The sequence below is a fragment of the Oncorhynchus gorbuscha genome, linkage group LG17 (assembly GCF_021184085.1).
Source record: "Oncorhynchus gorbuscha isolate QuinsamMale2020 ecotype Even-year linkage group LG17, OgorEven_v1.0, whole genome shotgun sequence".
In the NCBI taxonomy this organism is placed as follows: Eukaryota; Metazoa; Chordata; class Actinopteri; order Salmoniformes; family Salmonidae; genus Oncorhynchus; species Oncorhynchus gorbuscha.
This window is the reverse complement of record NC_060189.1, coordinates 13,712,943-13,726,818: the sequence shown is the minus strand read 5'-3', so window position 1 is coordinate 13,726,818 and position 13,876 is coordinate 13,712,943. Positions and strand designations below refer to the sequence as shown.

Below are 13,876 nucleotides of genomic sequence, written 5' to 3'. Positions count from 1 at the left end.
GTCCATAAAGGTGGCGGGCCCCCATAAACTTACCACAAATTCCTTGTTTTGTTAAGTTTGCCGTATTGTACATTGCTCTCCGTTACTATTTTCGTGTATGGTCATGAGCAGAGTATACATGAGCAGAGTATACATGATCAACATTTGTGCTTCAAGACGCCGGGCAATTAGAAAAACGGATTTATTGGCACACTGAACCATATTGCACGCCATAGTTTAAAAACTCCCTGGATAGTATCAAAACAATGATGTCATATCTGAATTCTACCATCTTTATACAACTTCTCCACTAATTACCGGAGAGAACTTTGTGTGTGTTTGTTTGTTCGGTATGACCTTACATTTGGTTCTTTTAATGTTTTAAGATGCTACACGTTTAACAGAAGAAAACGAGAAACTGACCCGTCACTCTTCTTGTAGAGGTTCCCACAGCGCTCGGTACCATGCTCCTTGTTGCCCTGAGGCTGGTGCAAACTGTAGGTGGCGCTCTGTCTCACCTGGGACTCCTTCAACAATACCGGCACACACACACACACACATACACACACACACACACACACATACATATATATAAGGATCTATGTACAGTGGGCACAAGACACCTCAGCCAGTGAGTTTGGGTGGGGTGCATCTCAATTGTCTACAGTGGCTTCCTCTCCTGGTACCTTTTCTTTGTCAGCTCTAATCTGAAAATTACAGGATAGGAGAATATGACGGCTCAGGATGCTGGCTGCGGCATGTGCTTTCACCCATCCACTGCTTTTAGTGCAGGTGAAGAGAGGAGACAAGGAAGGGGAGCATCTTTAGACTATTGAGATACTGCTACACTATGTACATAAGACAAAGCAGAGCCCTGGGGTCTTGCACTACATCACCTCGTCACAGAGCTGAGAGGGGGAGGGGCCAAGGCAAAGGCCTTTGGAAGATATTCTAAAAGAACGTCTTCAGGGTTCTGAATGTAGTGTTACAGTCGTCAACAATTTAAAAGGAAAACAACTATTTCATAAGTACAGAGAGAAACATTGCTTTTCACCCCCCCCCCCCCCCACCACCACCACCACCACCAACTCCCTCTATTGAAAATGCTTGACAAAACACCACAACCAGATAGACAAGCACAGAAAGGAGGTACAGAAGATAAACTTACTCTCCTAGACTTGGTTCACAAAGAGGCGGAAGCAGTGAAGTAAAGAACAGAACAGACTGATAAAACAGACAGTAGCCTAATTCTCCACATAATAGCTAGAGCCAGGAAGTACACAAGTACATGTGGTAACTAAAAGTCACTTTGGATAAAAGCATCCGGTAAAAGACAGTATTAAGCACATCGTAAGAGTGCACCATATACCATTAATGGGTTCCTTTCAATGAGCTTGCTAAAGTTGACAGGGAGTGAAGGGGGCTTTGGTTATGTACATCATTGTTTTGAACACCTAAATGCATCCCTAGATGAGATACAGACAGCTATATTAGTGGATGTCTAACTTGGGCTTTTGACAGTGAAAAGACTAGGCCAGTAGAGTGTTGCCGTGTGTGTGTACTGTATGTGTGTCATTGGTGGGTGTAACCATTAAAGGTTGATAGAGGATTGTGTTCCTTTGTATCTGTGACAGCGGCATGGGCAGCGGCTTTCTCCATTTTGAAGTAGTCCAATTCTTCTTCTACTACTTCTATGAGTCAGTAAACAAACAGATATGGTGCATACTGCCACCAGGAGTCTGTTGTCTGAACAGGTATAAAGCCAAGGTTTGTATTTATAGCCACCTGTAGCTATGGAAGGTTTTCTCAGGAGCAATGTTCCCTCAAAATGGCCACAGTTTGCCTACCCGGCGAGCAGGGCAGCTGAATCGGATGCACCTACCGCCAACATCCCGGGGCGAATAAAAAAATCAATAGAAACACAATGCTTTATCATCGCTATGAATGCCTCGGAGACTGACCAGTCGATCGCGATCAACCGGTTGGTGACCACTGCTCTCGAAAGTTGAGTATAATCTCGTGCATTTCTTTGTGGGCTGATTTCTGCGCGGCAGCCTCGGGCTACTGAGGGAACATAATTGGAGTATAATTGATTGGCTGATCTCTTTTGATGACCTGGATGGAATTATGTGATCCTTCCTTAACCCATGGAAGTCACACACAGTTGACTACTTCAAAATGGTGAAAGTCCTCAGTGGCGTTGCCCATGCTAAACCAGGCTATAGGCCCTAGAGCTGTCTAAGTCTATGGGTGTTACCTCCTTCTGCTCCACCTGCAGCGCTGACTTGAGGACGTCCCGTAGCTGAGTGAGTTGCTTCCTCTCCTCGTCCTGGGCCTGCTTTATCTGGAGAGGTCACAGCAAGGTCATAGACAGCTCATACAAATGTCACAGGTGTCATACAAAGTCACACAGAATACTTGTGAGGAATTCAACAGGAAAGGCAAGTTCTTACATACCCATAAAGATGTCAACAGTAGTCTTGAGGAACTCACCGTGTGTAAGTCTGTGGCTAGCTTCTCTATGGAGGGTTTGAGGTTGTCTACTGCTTTCAGCCCATCCTGAAAGAAACTAAAGAGAGAGACAAATCTACATCAGCCGTTTTCCCCACGAGGTGAGCATTTGGTCAAATGCAAACTTTCAATGACTTCAGGACTTACTTGCACTGTGCATGGAAATATTTGATGAGATTCTGGAGTAGGTCCACCCCTTTCTTGATCTTGATCTCATTCACTTTAAGAAGATACTGCGAGATAGAATTTCACAATGTCAGCAAACCCTCCACTACATCTCTGGACTCAATCTGGCAACCCAGGCCTGAGCTCCACCAATCTGACAACCCAGGCCTGAGCTCCACCACTTTCCTTACCCACCTCACACATCTGCAGCTGGAAGAACCTCCTCTCCTTCTCCATCTCCTCTGCTATCTCTGCCCCGCTGATCTCAGTGCGGATCATGCCGTGCTGCCGCGCATGTTCCTTCTTCTCCTTTTCGATCTTAGTGCTAAGACAGGAAGTTACATCATTCGGGGTCAAAGTGTGGCATTCCCAACCACGGAAACTAACACAAGCGGACAGTACACCAAACAGGAAATATACAGAGGGAAGGGGGAGCTCGGGGGACCATTCCATGCAACAGAGCATTCTTTTCCATTTACTAACTAGCTTAGCCTATTCCCCAATAAAAAGATGCAGCATGTTGCTCCTCCCATAAAGAAGCTTAGTGAGACTCAAGTGACGCTGGTTTAACTTCAGGTTTGAGAGCAGACGGCCTCTCACTCATGCATTTTGTTATGGGTGTTAGGCCCTCATCACCGTGGTCCATCACTAAACCAACGTTAATGACTCATCAGTTTTTGGCACCTCTGCCTGCAGTCAGTCAACAGGTTGGATCATTTGGAAGCATCAAGATACAGACACAACAAGGCCATTCCAAACGAATCAGAACCAAGAAACAAAAGGAAAAACAGATCATATCAAAACAGACAGACAGAGAGGGGGACATCAAGCTGATGGCAAAGTGGTGTGTGAATGCATGAGCCAGCGCTGTGGTCTGCTCCTGTAAGGCTGCGTAACCACAATGTTAATACAGCCGTAATGTACAAATTACCTCGACTAACCTGTACCCACACATTTCATACCGGTACCCCATGTATATAGCTTCATAATTGCTATTTTATTGTGTTACTTAAGTTTATTTAGTAAATATTGTAACACTATTTTATTAAAACTGCATTGTTGGTTAAGGGCTTGTAAGTAAGTATTTCACGTTAAGGTCTACACCTGTTCTATTTGGCACATGTGACAAATACAATTTGATTTGATTAGGGCTGTGATAATACAGGTATCACAATATTTTTCCCATGGCAAAAAACAAATATTAAGCAGATCAAACTCTTTGGTACTTTAAAAACCTGCTGTGTAAAAAAAGTCTGTCTATTTCAGTCTGATTAGCCTTCAGGCCCGTCAATCACCCGCTGATGCTAACCAATCAGGGTGCTTGGATGCACTCCAGGACCCCGCTTCCTCACCCTATACAGAACCAATCAGTCGATATAATCGACAACAATCATCAGAAATCAAACGACATGATTCAGACAGTGGGGCGCCGCCTGGCCCACTAGTCGGTTAGAAGGTTAAAATTAACGTTTCATATTGTAATGTCCAAGTAAGCGGTAATGATCATTTTTATTGTGCTGTAACTGAAACTAGAACATCTTCTGATGTCCTTTCCCTTCGTCAAAGGTACGTAATGGATTTTTAAAAGTGTTTTTACCCCTGGGATAGTCTGCTAAAATGTATTGAGTGCAATTCGATCTACAGTACATCTACACCCCGATATGAAACGTTGATTTGAACCTTCTGACCAACTAGTGGCGCCCCATTTTCTGATTCATGTCGCTTGATTTCTGATGATATCAGTCGATATAATCGACAACTTGGTTCTGTATAGGGTGGCTTCCTACAGATCGAGTGGAGTGTCCTTACATGTCATTGGGAGAAGAAGTGCTGTGTCCATTGACAAACCAGAAGTATATAAACATCTTCAAATGAATGCAGCTGTGTCTGGTGTGTGTGTGTGTGTGTGTGTGTGTGTGTGTGTGTGTGTGTGTGTGTGTGTGTGTGTGTGTGTGTGTGTGTGTGTGTGTGTGTGTGTGTGTGTGTGTGTGTGTGTGTGTGTGTGTGTGTGTGTGTGTGTGTGTGTGTGTGTGTGTGTGTGTGTGTGTGTGTGTGAGAACAAGTTGCAGTAATGGGTCTCAAATCACATTCTAACCAGACCGCACTATAGAGGCAAGAACCAAACCAATCAGCATTAGGTATATAGCGGGTGAGGGCATATCCATCCAACCGCTCAGACGAGCTCCAGCTAGATGTTTTTTCACATTCCTAGTTCTCGCTGGATTTCAACGTTGTACGTAAAATAGTGTGCTATAGCTTTAAAAATAAATAAATGTGACTCTGGATGACAACATAATTATGTTTGTTTCCACCATTACGGCTGTTTTCCTAAAGAAGTTACATTGCCGCGAAACTAACAAATATTGCTATATTGGTATAGTCCCTAAATGTTATTTTTAAAATGTTATTTCACCTTTATTTAATCAGGTAAGCTAGTTGAGAACAAGTTCTTATTTACAACTGCAACTTGGCCAAGATAAAGCAAAGCAGTGCGACACATACAACAACACAGAGTTACACATGGAATAAACAAGCGTACAGTCAATAACACAGTAGAAAAAAAGAAAGCCTCATATACAGTGTGTGCAAATGGCTTGAGGAGGAAGGCAATAAATAGGCCATAGTAGCGAAGTAATTACAATATAGCAGATTAACACTGGAGTGATAAATGAGCAGATGATGATGTGCAAGTAGAGATACTGGTGTGCAAAAGAGCAGAAAAGTAAATAAAATCAATATGGGGATGAGGTAGGTAGATTGGGTGGGCTATTTACAGATGGACTATGTACAGCTGCAGCTATCGGTGCTACGGGTGAGTGTTGTTATCGTGACCAGTGAGGTGAGATAAGGTAGAGCTTTACCTAGCATAGACTTATAGATGACCTGGAGCCAGAGGGTCTGGCGACGAATATGTAGTGAGGGCCAGCCGACTAGAGCATACAGGCCGCAGTGGTGGGTGGTATAAGGGCTTTAGTAACAAAACGGATGGCACTGTGATAGACTGCATCCAGTTTGCTGAGTAGAGTATTGGAAACTATTTTGTAGATGACATCGCCGAAGTCGAGGATCGGTAGGTTAGTCAGTTTTACTAGGGTAAGTATGGTGGCGTGAGTGAAGGAGGCTTTGTTGCGAAATAGAAAGCCAATTCTAGATTTGATTTTGGATTGGAGATGTGAGTCTGGAAGGAGAGTTTATAGTCTAGCCAGACACCTAGGTATTTGTAGTTGTCCACATTTTCTAGGTTAGAACCATCCAGGGTAGTGATGCTAGTAGGGCGGACGGGTGCGGGCAGTGAACGGTTGAAAAGCATGCATTTGGTTTTACTAGCATTTAAGAGCAGTTGGAGACCACGGAAGGAGTATTGTATGGCATTGAAGCTCGTTTTGGAGGTTAGTTAACAGAGTGCCCAAAGAAGGGCCAGATGTATACAGAATGGTGTCGTCTGTGTAGAAGTGGATCAGGGAATCACCCGCGGCAAGAGCGATATCATTGATATATACAGAGAAAAGAGTCAGCCCGAGAATTGAACCCTGTGGTACCCCCATGGAGACTGCCAGAGGTCCGGACAACAGGCCCTCCGATTTGACACACTGAACTCTGTCTGCAAAGTAGTTGGTGAACCAGGCGAGGCAGTCATTTGAGAAACCAAGGCTATTGAGTCTGCCGATAAGAATACGGTGATTGACAGAGTTGAAAGCCTTGGCCAGGTCGATGAAGACGGCTGCACAGTACTGTCTTTTTATCGATGGCGGTTATATCGTTTAGGACCTTGAGTGTTAATCTAACATCTACTGCTGTTCCAAAATACCTTAATCACGCAGTTACTCCTTCAGCATTGTGACTCGTGATGCCACACCAATTTGATTAATAAAGGCACTTAAAGAAGTCACTGTTCCTGATGCTGCTCCACAAACATGTATCTGCCTCAGACAAAGTCATCTGGGTTGTAATTCAGTCATTTTGTGTGGCTTCCTTTTTTGGTCAAAAACTGTCATACGGAAACACTTCAAGATGAGACTTCTTTCACTAATAAAACCTCTACAGAGTTAACACATTAATAGAGAAACAGCCACGTGTAGCGCAGTCACAAGAGCCATGAAAGACGGTTGACACAGAGATAGTAGATCAACTGGAACTCAAACTGTAGGGACAACAGCAGGGTGCTCACAAACCAGTTTAACCATGTACACTTGTACCCGTATACAGGTTGAAAATGACAGATTTGGGCAGTGATAAACGACTAAATTGGAAACCAGTGGCTGTACAGTAACATGCTCTATATGAAGTTACAACTCTGGCTCTGCGCGTCCCAGCGCTGCATAGGTTTTCACTGACAGACATTCTGCGCGACAAGCAGCAGGACTTCCTTTCTATGCGCACCAAAATTATTATCCGTTTCCCTGAATTGCATTGTGACAGCCTAACATTAATATCGTATTTTATAATTTAGCTAGACATGTTGGAAATAGAACAGGCTTTCAAATGATGCTTTCTCTAATTCACAAAAGGCACAGCTAGGAGAGCTAAAAAAAACACCTTATAGTTGACTCTTCTTTGAATCATAAAAGTACATTGAAATTACTTAGGAACTTTGCACACTTTGGAGAGTTGTGTGGCAACTTGGAGACATCAGGTAGTCCCTCGCACTCAAACCCTTGTAATTGTTTGTCTTATGTTGCACCTACCCCACATTTTCCAGGAGTCTTATCATGTTACTGAACGTATCCAGAGTATTTTCTGATTTTGTTATCAACAATGTAATTAGCGGTTGTGTCCTCATCTTTGGTCTAATAATTTTCCCATAATCTTGAAACTGTTCCCTTTCAATTGCTACCATGGTTATGCATATGTTTTTGATTTGCCTTCTGTAAGAGACATTTCAATTGACCCCATCCTTATAGCACAATTCCCATGGGGGTAAAGGGTTAAGGCAGTTGGGGCCAGAGCAGAGTTCGAGGCAAAGAGTCTCATCGCTTGTGTCTGTGAAATATGAAAGGCGTTATAAATCGCCGACGAAGAGATTAGAGAGATTATGGAGATGTGAGAACCGATCGGATTGTGATCGGCAAACCTCAAAGAACATCAGAGCAGATGGGTCAATGATGTTCTCGATCAAACATAGTACTGCCCTCCATTGACAGCAGACTAGCAGAGAGGGGAGGGGGCATCAATGGAGGAATATAAAACGGGGTCAAAGACATGGCATCTGGTTGAACTTTGAACTTGGTACAAAGTCAGTACTGTCTCGTCATCAGACTGGTGTTGGAGCAGAACATGTATTACCCTTTCAGTACAGAATGTCCTTTGCAGCTTGGAAAATATATCAGAGTGCTATAAAATGTCATATACCGCTGGCATGCAAAATCACAATGACGTCAGTGTGGATAGAGGGTGTACAGAAGGGATGATTTGTTATTGAGGGTGTATTCATTAATTGACGACCACAAGGTGAGGTTGGTTGGGAAATGGTGATTATTACAAGCACAGACAAGGAACAACACAAATATCACATTGCCTCTCATTCAACATATTGCCTATGCATTTGATGATCAAATTGGACTACACCGATGACAATTACTGTATACGGTCAAATGCAAACTATTATGATAGCTCCAATATCTAAAATGTTATCAAAATGCTTGAACAGATTGCTACAGTATGACCATAGTACAAACTAATGGACCAAAAGACTATGGAATGACCATCTGATTGTCTTTCTACTCTACGCTAATAATGTGAATGGGCCAGAACCTAATTTCATATTGCTGCTAGTAAAATATTAAAATCCTTACACTTTCGTTTCGTAGTCTTTCCAGGCCTTATCAAAGGGCTTTTTCAGGTCCTGTAAAGACAAAAGCAGAAAAAAAACAGGTGTCAACATCTGAACTTAAATTCAGAAACAGAATGTAGTCTAATGATGATCAGATGAAGCAGATGCTAAACTACAGGACTGTTTTGCTAGCACAGACTAGAATATGTTCCGGGATTCTTCCAATGTCCGTGAGGAGTACACCACATCAGTCACTGGCTGCATCAATAAGTGCATCGATGACGTCGTCCCCAGTGACTGTACGTACATACCCCAACCAGAAGCCATGGATTACAGGCAACATCCGCACTGAGCTAAAGGGTAGAGCTGCCGCTTTCAAGGAGCTGGACTCTAACCCGGAAGATTATAAGAAATCCGGCTATGCCCTCCGACGAACCATCAAACAGGCAAAGTGTCAATACAGAAATAGGGTTGCAAAGAGTCTGACACTTTCCAGTAAATTTCCGGAAACTTTCCCTGGGAAGTTTTGCTTAAATTCATCAATAAAGTTAGCTTATAAACAGTGTGTTACGTCTGTCTTCGGAAGGAGAACATAGCGCAGTGTGGAAAGTGTACATCTTACTTTATTTTAGATGAACACCCAAAACCAATAAAAGATCACCGAACATACAGTTCTACAGGTCTATACAGCAACTGTGCAAAAAAACAAAAACAAACAGGATACCACAAACTCAGGTGGAAAACAGGCTGCCTAAGTATGCTTCCCAATCAGAGACAACGATAGACAGCTGCCTCTGATTGGGAACCATACCTGGCCAACAAAGAAATAGAAAACTAGAATGCCCACCCAAATCACACCCTGACCCAACCAAATAGAGAAATAAACAGGCTCTCTAAGGTCAGGGTGTGACACAGTGAACCTTTTTTTGTGGGACACACAAGGCAAGGTCTAGGTCTTGTGGCATATTTTGGTTAAACTATCCACAATTCAATGGAATTGCAACCCTCTGCATGCACAGTGCATTCTTCCATCGCATGTGCAGCTGATTCTCAATATCTTGCACACTAATGAGATGCTATTGAGCCCACACTGCTACACTGTCTGAGCCAAGGACTACATGCTTTCTGGTAAATTTTGATTACAATACTGGGTGGGGTGAATATATTTTATATGACATACATGATTTTTGGTTAACTGGTAAATAATAGCCTACAGCAAAGTGTGTTTAAATCATTTCTAACTTGTTAACAATTTCTGCTAGTTAGTTTTTGCTGTGTGTTTTAGCTTGCTGGAGCCTGCTTTCATGAGGAATGTTAATGCATACATTTCTATACATGTTTCATTTTAAAACATTTATCTTGCAAAAGGAGGAATTGTATTTGTTTTTTTTAACTTTTTTTCTTCTAATACTTACAGGAAAATGCCACGGGCACTATCTGATGCGTGGAGACATTTCACTGCAGCTAGAAGGAAAAGCTGTGTACAATTGCAAATGCTGTGCCAAATCATATGTGAAGAATGCAACAAAGACGCAGAATCATCTGGTCAAGTGTAAAGTTCCCTCAGCGTTCACAACAAGAAACCTCTGACAAAAGTCCCTTTATTTCTATTTGAGGTAAAAGTGATGAATCAGATACCTTATCGATAGCAACAGCTCATGGTCCTCCTAGAATCAGAAGTTTTTTTGACTCAATGGAGGTATGTAGTCAGTGAAATGCTGATGAATGTCTTGCTCGAGCTGTGTATGCAACTGGTATACCTCTGATGCTCACAGGCAATGTGTATTGGAAGAGATTTATGAATGTTCTTCGCCCAGCATACACCCCTCCAATCAGACATGCTTTATCTACTAATTTGCTGGAAGCAGAGTTCAACAGAGTTCAAGTGAAGGTCAAGCAAATCATAGAGAAAACAGACTGTATTGCAATCATCTCTGATGGGTGGTCGAATGTTTGTGGGCAAGGAAAAATGTACTACATAAGTTCCACCCCTCAACCAATATTCTACAAGAGCACAGACACAAGGCACAACAGACACACCAGTCTCTACATCGCAGATGAGCTTAAGGTAGTCATCAATGAACTTAGACCACAGAAGGTATTTGCACTGGTGAGAGACAATTGTGCAAACAAGAAGGCTGCTTGGTCTAAAGTGGAGGAGTCCTACCCTCATATCACACCCATTGGCTGTTCTGTTCATGCATTGCTCCTCAAAGGACATCGTGGCATTGAAAACAATGGATACACTCTACAAGAGAGCCAAGGAAATTGTTAGGTATGTGTAGGGTCATCAAGTTATAGCAGCAACCTCTCTCTCCAGATGAAATCTCGCGTCTTGTGACGGCCGGCCGCCCAACAACCTGCCCGCTTGACCCTATCCCCTCCTCTCTTCTCCAGACCATTTCCGGAGACCTTCTCCCTTACCTCACCTCGCTCATCAACTCATCCCTGACCGCTGGCTACGTCCCTTCCGTCTTCAAGAGAGCGAGAGTTGCACCCCTTCTGAAAAAACCTACACTCGATCCCTCCGATGTCAACAATTACAGACCAGTATCCCTTCTTTCTTTTCTCTCCAAAACTCTTGAACGTGCCGTCCTTGGCCAGCTCTCCCGCTATCTCTCTCTGAATGACCTTCTTGATCCAAATCAGTCAGGTTTCAAGACTAGTCATTCAACTGAGACTGCTCTCCTCTGTATCACGGAGGCGCTCCGCACTGCTAAAGCTAACTCTCTCTCCTCTGCTCTCATCCTTCTAGATCTATCGGCTGCCTTCGATACTGTGAACCATCAGATCCTCCTCTCCACCCTCTCCGAGTTGGGCATCTCCGGCGCGGCCCACGCTTGGATTGCGTCCTACCTGACAGGTCGCTCCTACCAGGTGGCGTGGCGAGAATCTGTCTCCTCACCACGCGCTCTCACCACTGGTGTCCCCCAGGGCTCTGTTCTTGGCCCTCTCCTATTCTCGCTATACACCAAGTCACTTGGCTCTGTCATAACCTCACATGGTCTCTCTTATCATTGCTATGCAGACGACACACAATTAATCTTCTCCTTTCCCCCTTCTGATGACCAGGTGGCGAATCGCATCTCTGCATGTCTGGCAGACATATCAGTGTGGATGACGGATCACCACCTCAAGCTGAACCTCGGCAAGACGGAGCTGCTCTTCCTCCCGGGGAAGGACTGCCCGTTCCATGATCTCGCCATCACGGTTGACAACTCCATTGTGTCCTCCTCCCAGAGCGCCAAGAACCTTGGCGTGATCCTGGACAACACCCTGTCGTTCTCAACCAACATCAAGGCGGTGGCCCGTTCCTGTAGGTTCATGCTCTACAACATCCGCAGAGTACGACCCTGCCTCACACAGGAAGCGGCGCAGGTCCTAATCCAGGCACTTGTCATCTCCCGTCTGGATTACTGCAACTCGCTGTTGGCTGGGCTCCCTGCCTGTGCCATTAAACCCCTTCAACTCATCCAGAACGCCGCAGCCCGTCTGGTGTTCAACCTTCCCAAGTTCTCTCACGTCACCCCGCTCCTCCGTTCTCTCCACTGGCTTCCAGTTGAAGCTCGCATCCGCTACAAGACCATGGTGCTTGCCTACGGAGCTGTGAGGGGAACGGCACCTCAGTACCTCCAGGCTCTGATCAGGCCCTACACCCAAACAAGGGCACTGCGTTCATCCACCTCTGGCCTGCTCGCCTCCCTACCACTGAGGAAGTACAGCTCCCGCTCAGCCCAGTCAAAACTGTTCGCTGCCCTGGCCCCCCAATGGTGGAACAAACTCCCTCACGACGCCAGGACAGCGGAGTCAATCACCACCTTCCGGAGACACCTGAAACCCCACCTCTTTAAGGAATACCTAGGATAGGATAAGTAATCCCTCTCACCCCCCCCCTTAAGTTTTAGATGCACTATTGTTAAGTGACTGTCCCACTGGATGTCATAAGGTGAATGCACCAATTTGTAAGTCGCTCTGGATAAGAGCGTCTGCTAAATGACTTAAATGTAAATGTATGTAAATGCAATCTACCTCACCATGTCACGCCCTGACCCTAGAGAGCCTTTTAATGTCTCTATTTGGTTTGGTCAGGGTGTGATTTGGGGTGGGCATTCAGCTTTTTTTCTATGATTTTGTGTTTCTATGTTTTGGCCGGGTATGGTTCTCAATCAGGGACAGCTGTCTATCATTGTCTCTGATTGGGAACCATACTTAGGTAGCACTTTTCCCTCCTTTCTGTGTGGGAAGTTGTCTTTGTTTGTTGGCACTATAGCCTTCAGCTTCAATGTTTTTTGGATTGTTTGTTTTTGTCGGAGTCATATAAAAAAGTAATATGTATGCTCACCACGCTGCACCTTGGTCCTCTTCATTCAACGGGCGTGACACACCAAGCAAAGTGAGGAGAATAAGAGCACCACATTGAAGCTGCCCAGCAGCACTCGTTGGGGTGGTGTTGTCACGTTTGACAGTCTTCTGGAGGGGAAGAAGTCTCTCCAAGAAATGGCCACATCACAGTCTGCCGATATAGACAGCCTCATCAAGCAGATCCTCCTGGATGTATTTTGAGAGAGCGAGTGGTAAGCAGCCTGAAACTCCTAAACCTACAGCAGTAGCCATTGCATGGATTGAGGGAGACAATGCCATCCTGTCTGATGTTTAGACTCTGCTTGCAGATGTAAGAGAATAAATTCGTACTGCCCTGCCCACGTCACTGTTGCTCCAAGCAGAGGTTACTGCAGTTCTGAAATACATCAAAAAGCGTGAAGACTTCTGCCTGAAGCAAATACACGCCGCAGTGCACATGTTGGACCCCAAGAATCTTGGCAAGAGCATCCTGCCTGGTGCAGAGATCAAGGCCTATGGTGTCATCACTACTGTGTCTCGCCACCTTGGCCTGGATGAGGACAAGGATCTTGGCAGTCTGGCGAAGTACACTTCCAATCAAGGGCTTTGGGATGGAGATGCAATATGGCATCTGTGCTAACATATCTCATCAGCCACCTGGTGGAAGGGACTTTGTGGATCTGAGGCTCTTTCCCCTGTTGCCTCCATCATCCTCCAAATCTCACCAACATCAGCCGCCTCAGAACGCAACTGGTCCTTGTTTGGGAACACACACACCAAAGCACACAACAGGCTGACCAATACAAGGGTGTCACGTCCTGACCCCAGAAAGCCGTTATTTTCTATGGTGGAGTAGGTCAGGGTGTGACTGGGGGGTGTTCTAGTTTATTATTTCTGTGTGTAATCTAGTTTCTGTATTTCTATGTTGGCCTGGTATGGTTCCCAATCAGAGGCAGCTGTCTATCATTGTCTCTGATTGGGGATCATATTTAGGTAGCCTTTTCCCACCTGTTGTTTTGTGGGATCTTGTTTTTGTATTGTTGCTTTTGAGCACTACAAGGCTGTATATTTGTTTGTTTGTTTCTCTTTATTGTTTTTCTTGCTGGTTCA

General features: G+C 44.5%; 1 protein-coding gene across 12 annotated transcripts in view; it reads right to left on the bottom strand.

The window, feature by feature from the left end:
* Positions 1-13,876, bottom strand: part of LOC124001543 (arf-GAP with SH3 domain, ANK repeat and PH domain-containing protein 2-like) — a 111,092-nt gene that overhangs the window by 19,775 nt on the left and 77,441 nt on the right. For 8 of the 12 annotated variants that reach the window (XM_046308405.1, XM_046308410.1, XM_046308411.1 and 5 more), the window contains exons 5-11: positions 8,448-8,497; positions 2,851-2,980; positions 2,638-2,723; positions 2,473-2,548; positions 2,237-2,323; positions 1,148-1,156; positions 403-506 (exon numbers count right to left, since the gene is read on the bottom strand). In XM_046308405.1, coding sequence (XP_046164361.1) covers positions 403-506; positions 1,148-1,156; positions 2,237-2,323; positions 2,473-2,548; positions 2,638-2,723; positions 2,851-2,980; positions 8,448-8,497 — 542 coding nt within the window. The remainder of the gene's footprint in view (positions 1-402; positions 507-1,147; positions 1,157-2,236; positions 2,324-2,472; positions 2,549-2,637; positions 2,724-2,850; positions 2,981-8,447; positions 8,498-13,876) is intronic. The other 4 variants (XM_046308406.1, XM_046308412.1, XM_046308407.1 and 1 more) reach the window with 1 other exon arrangement.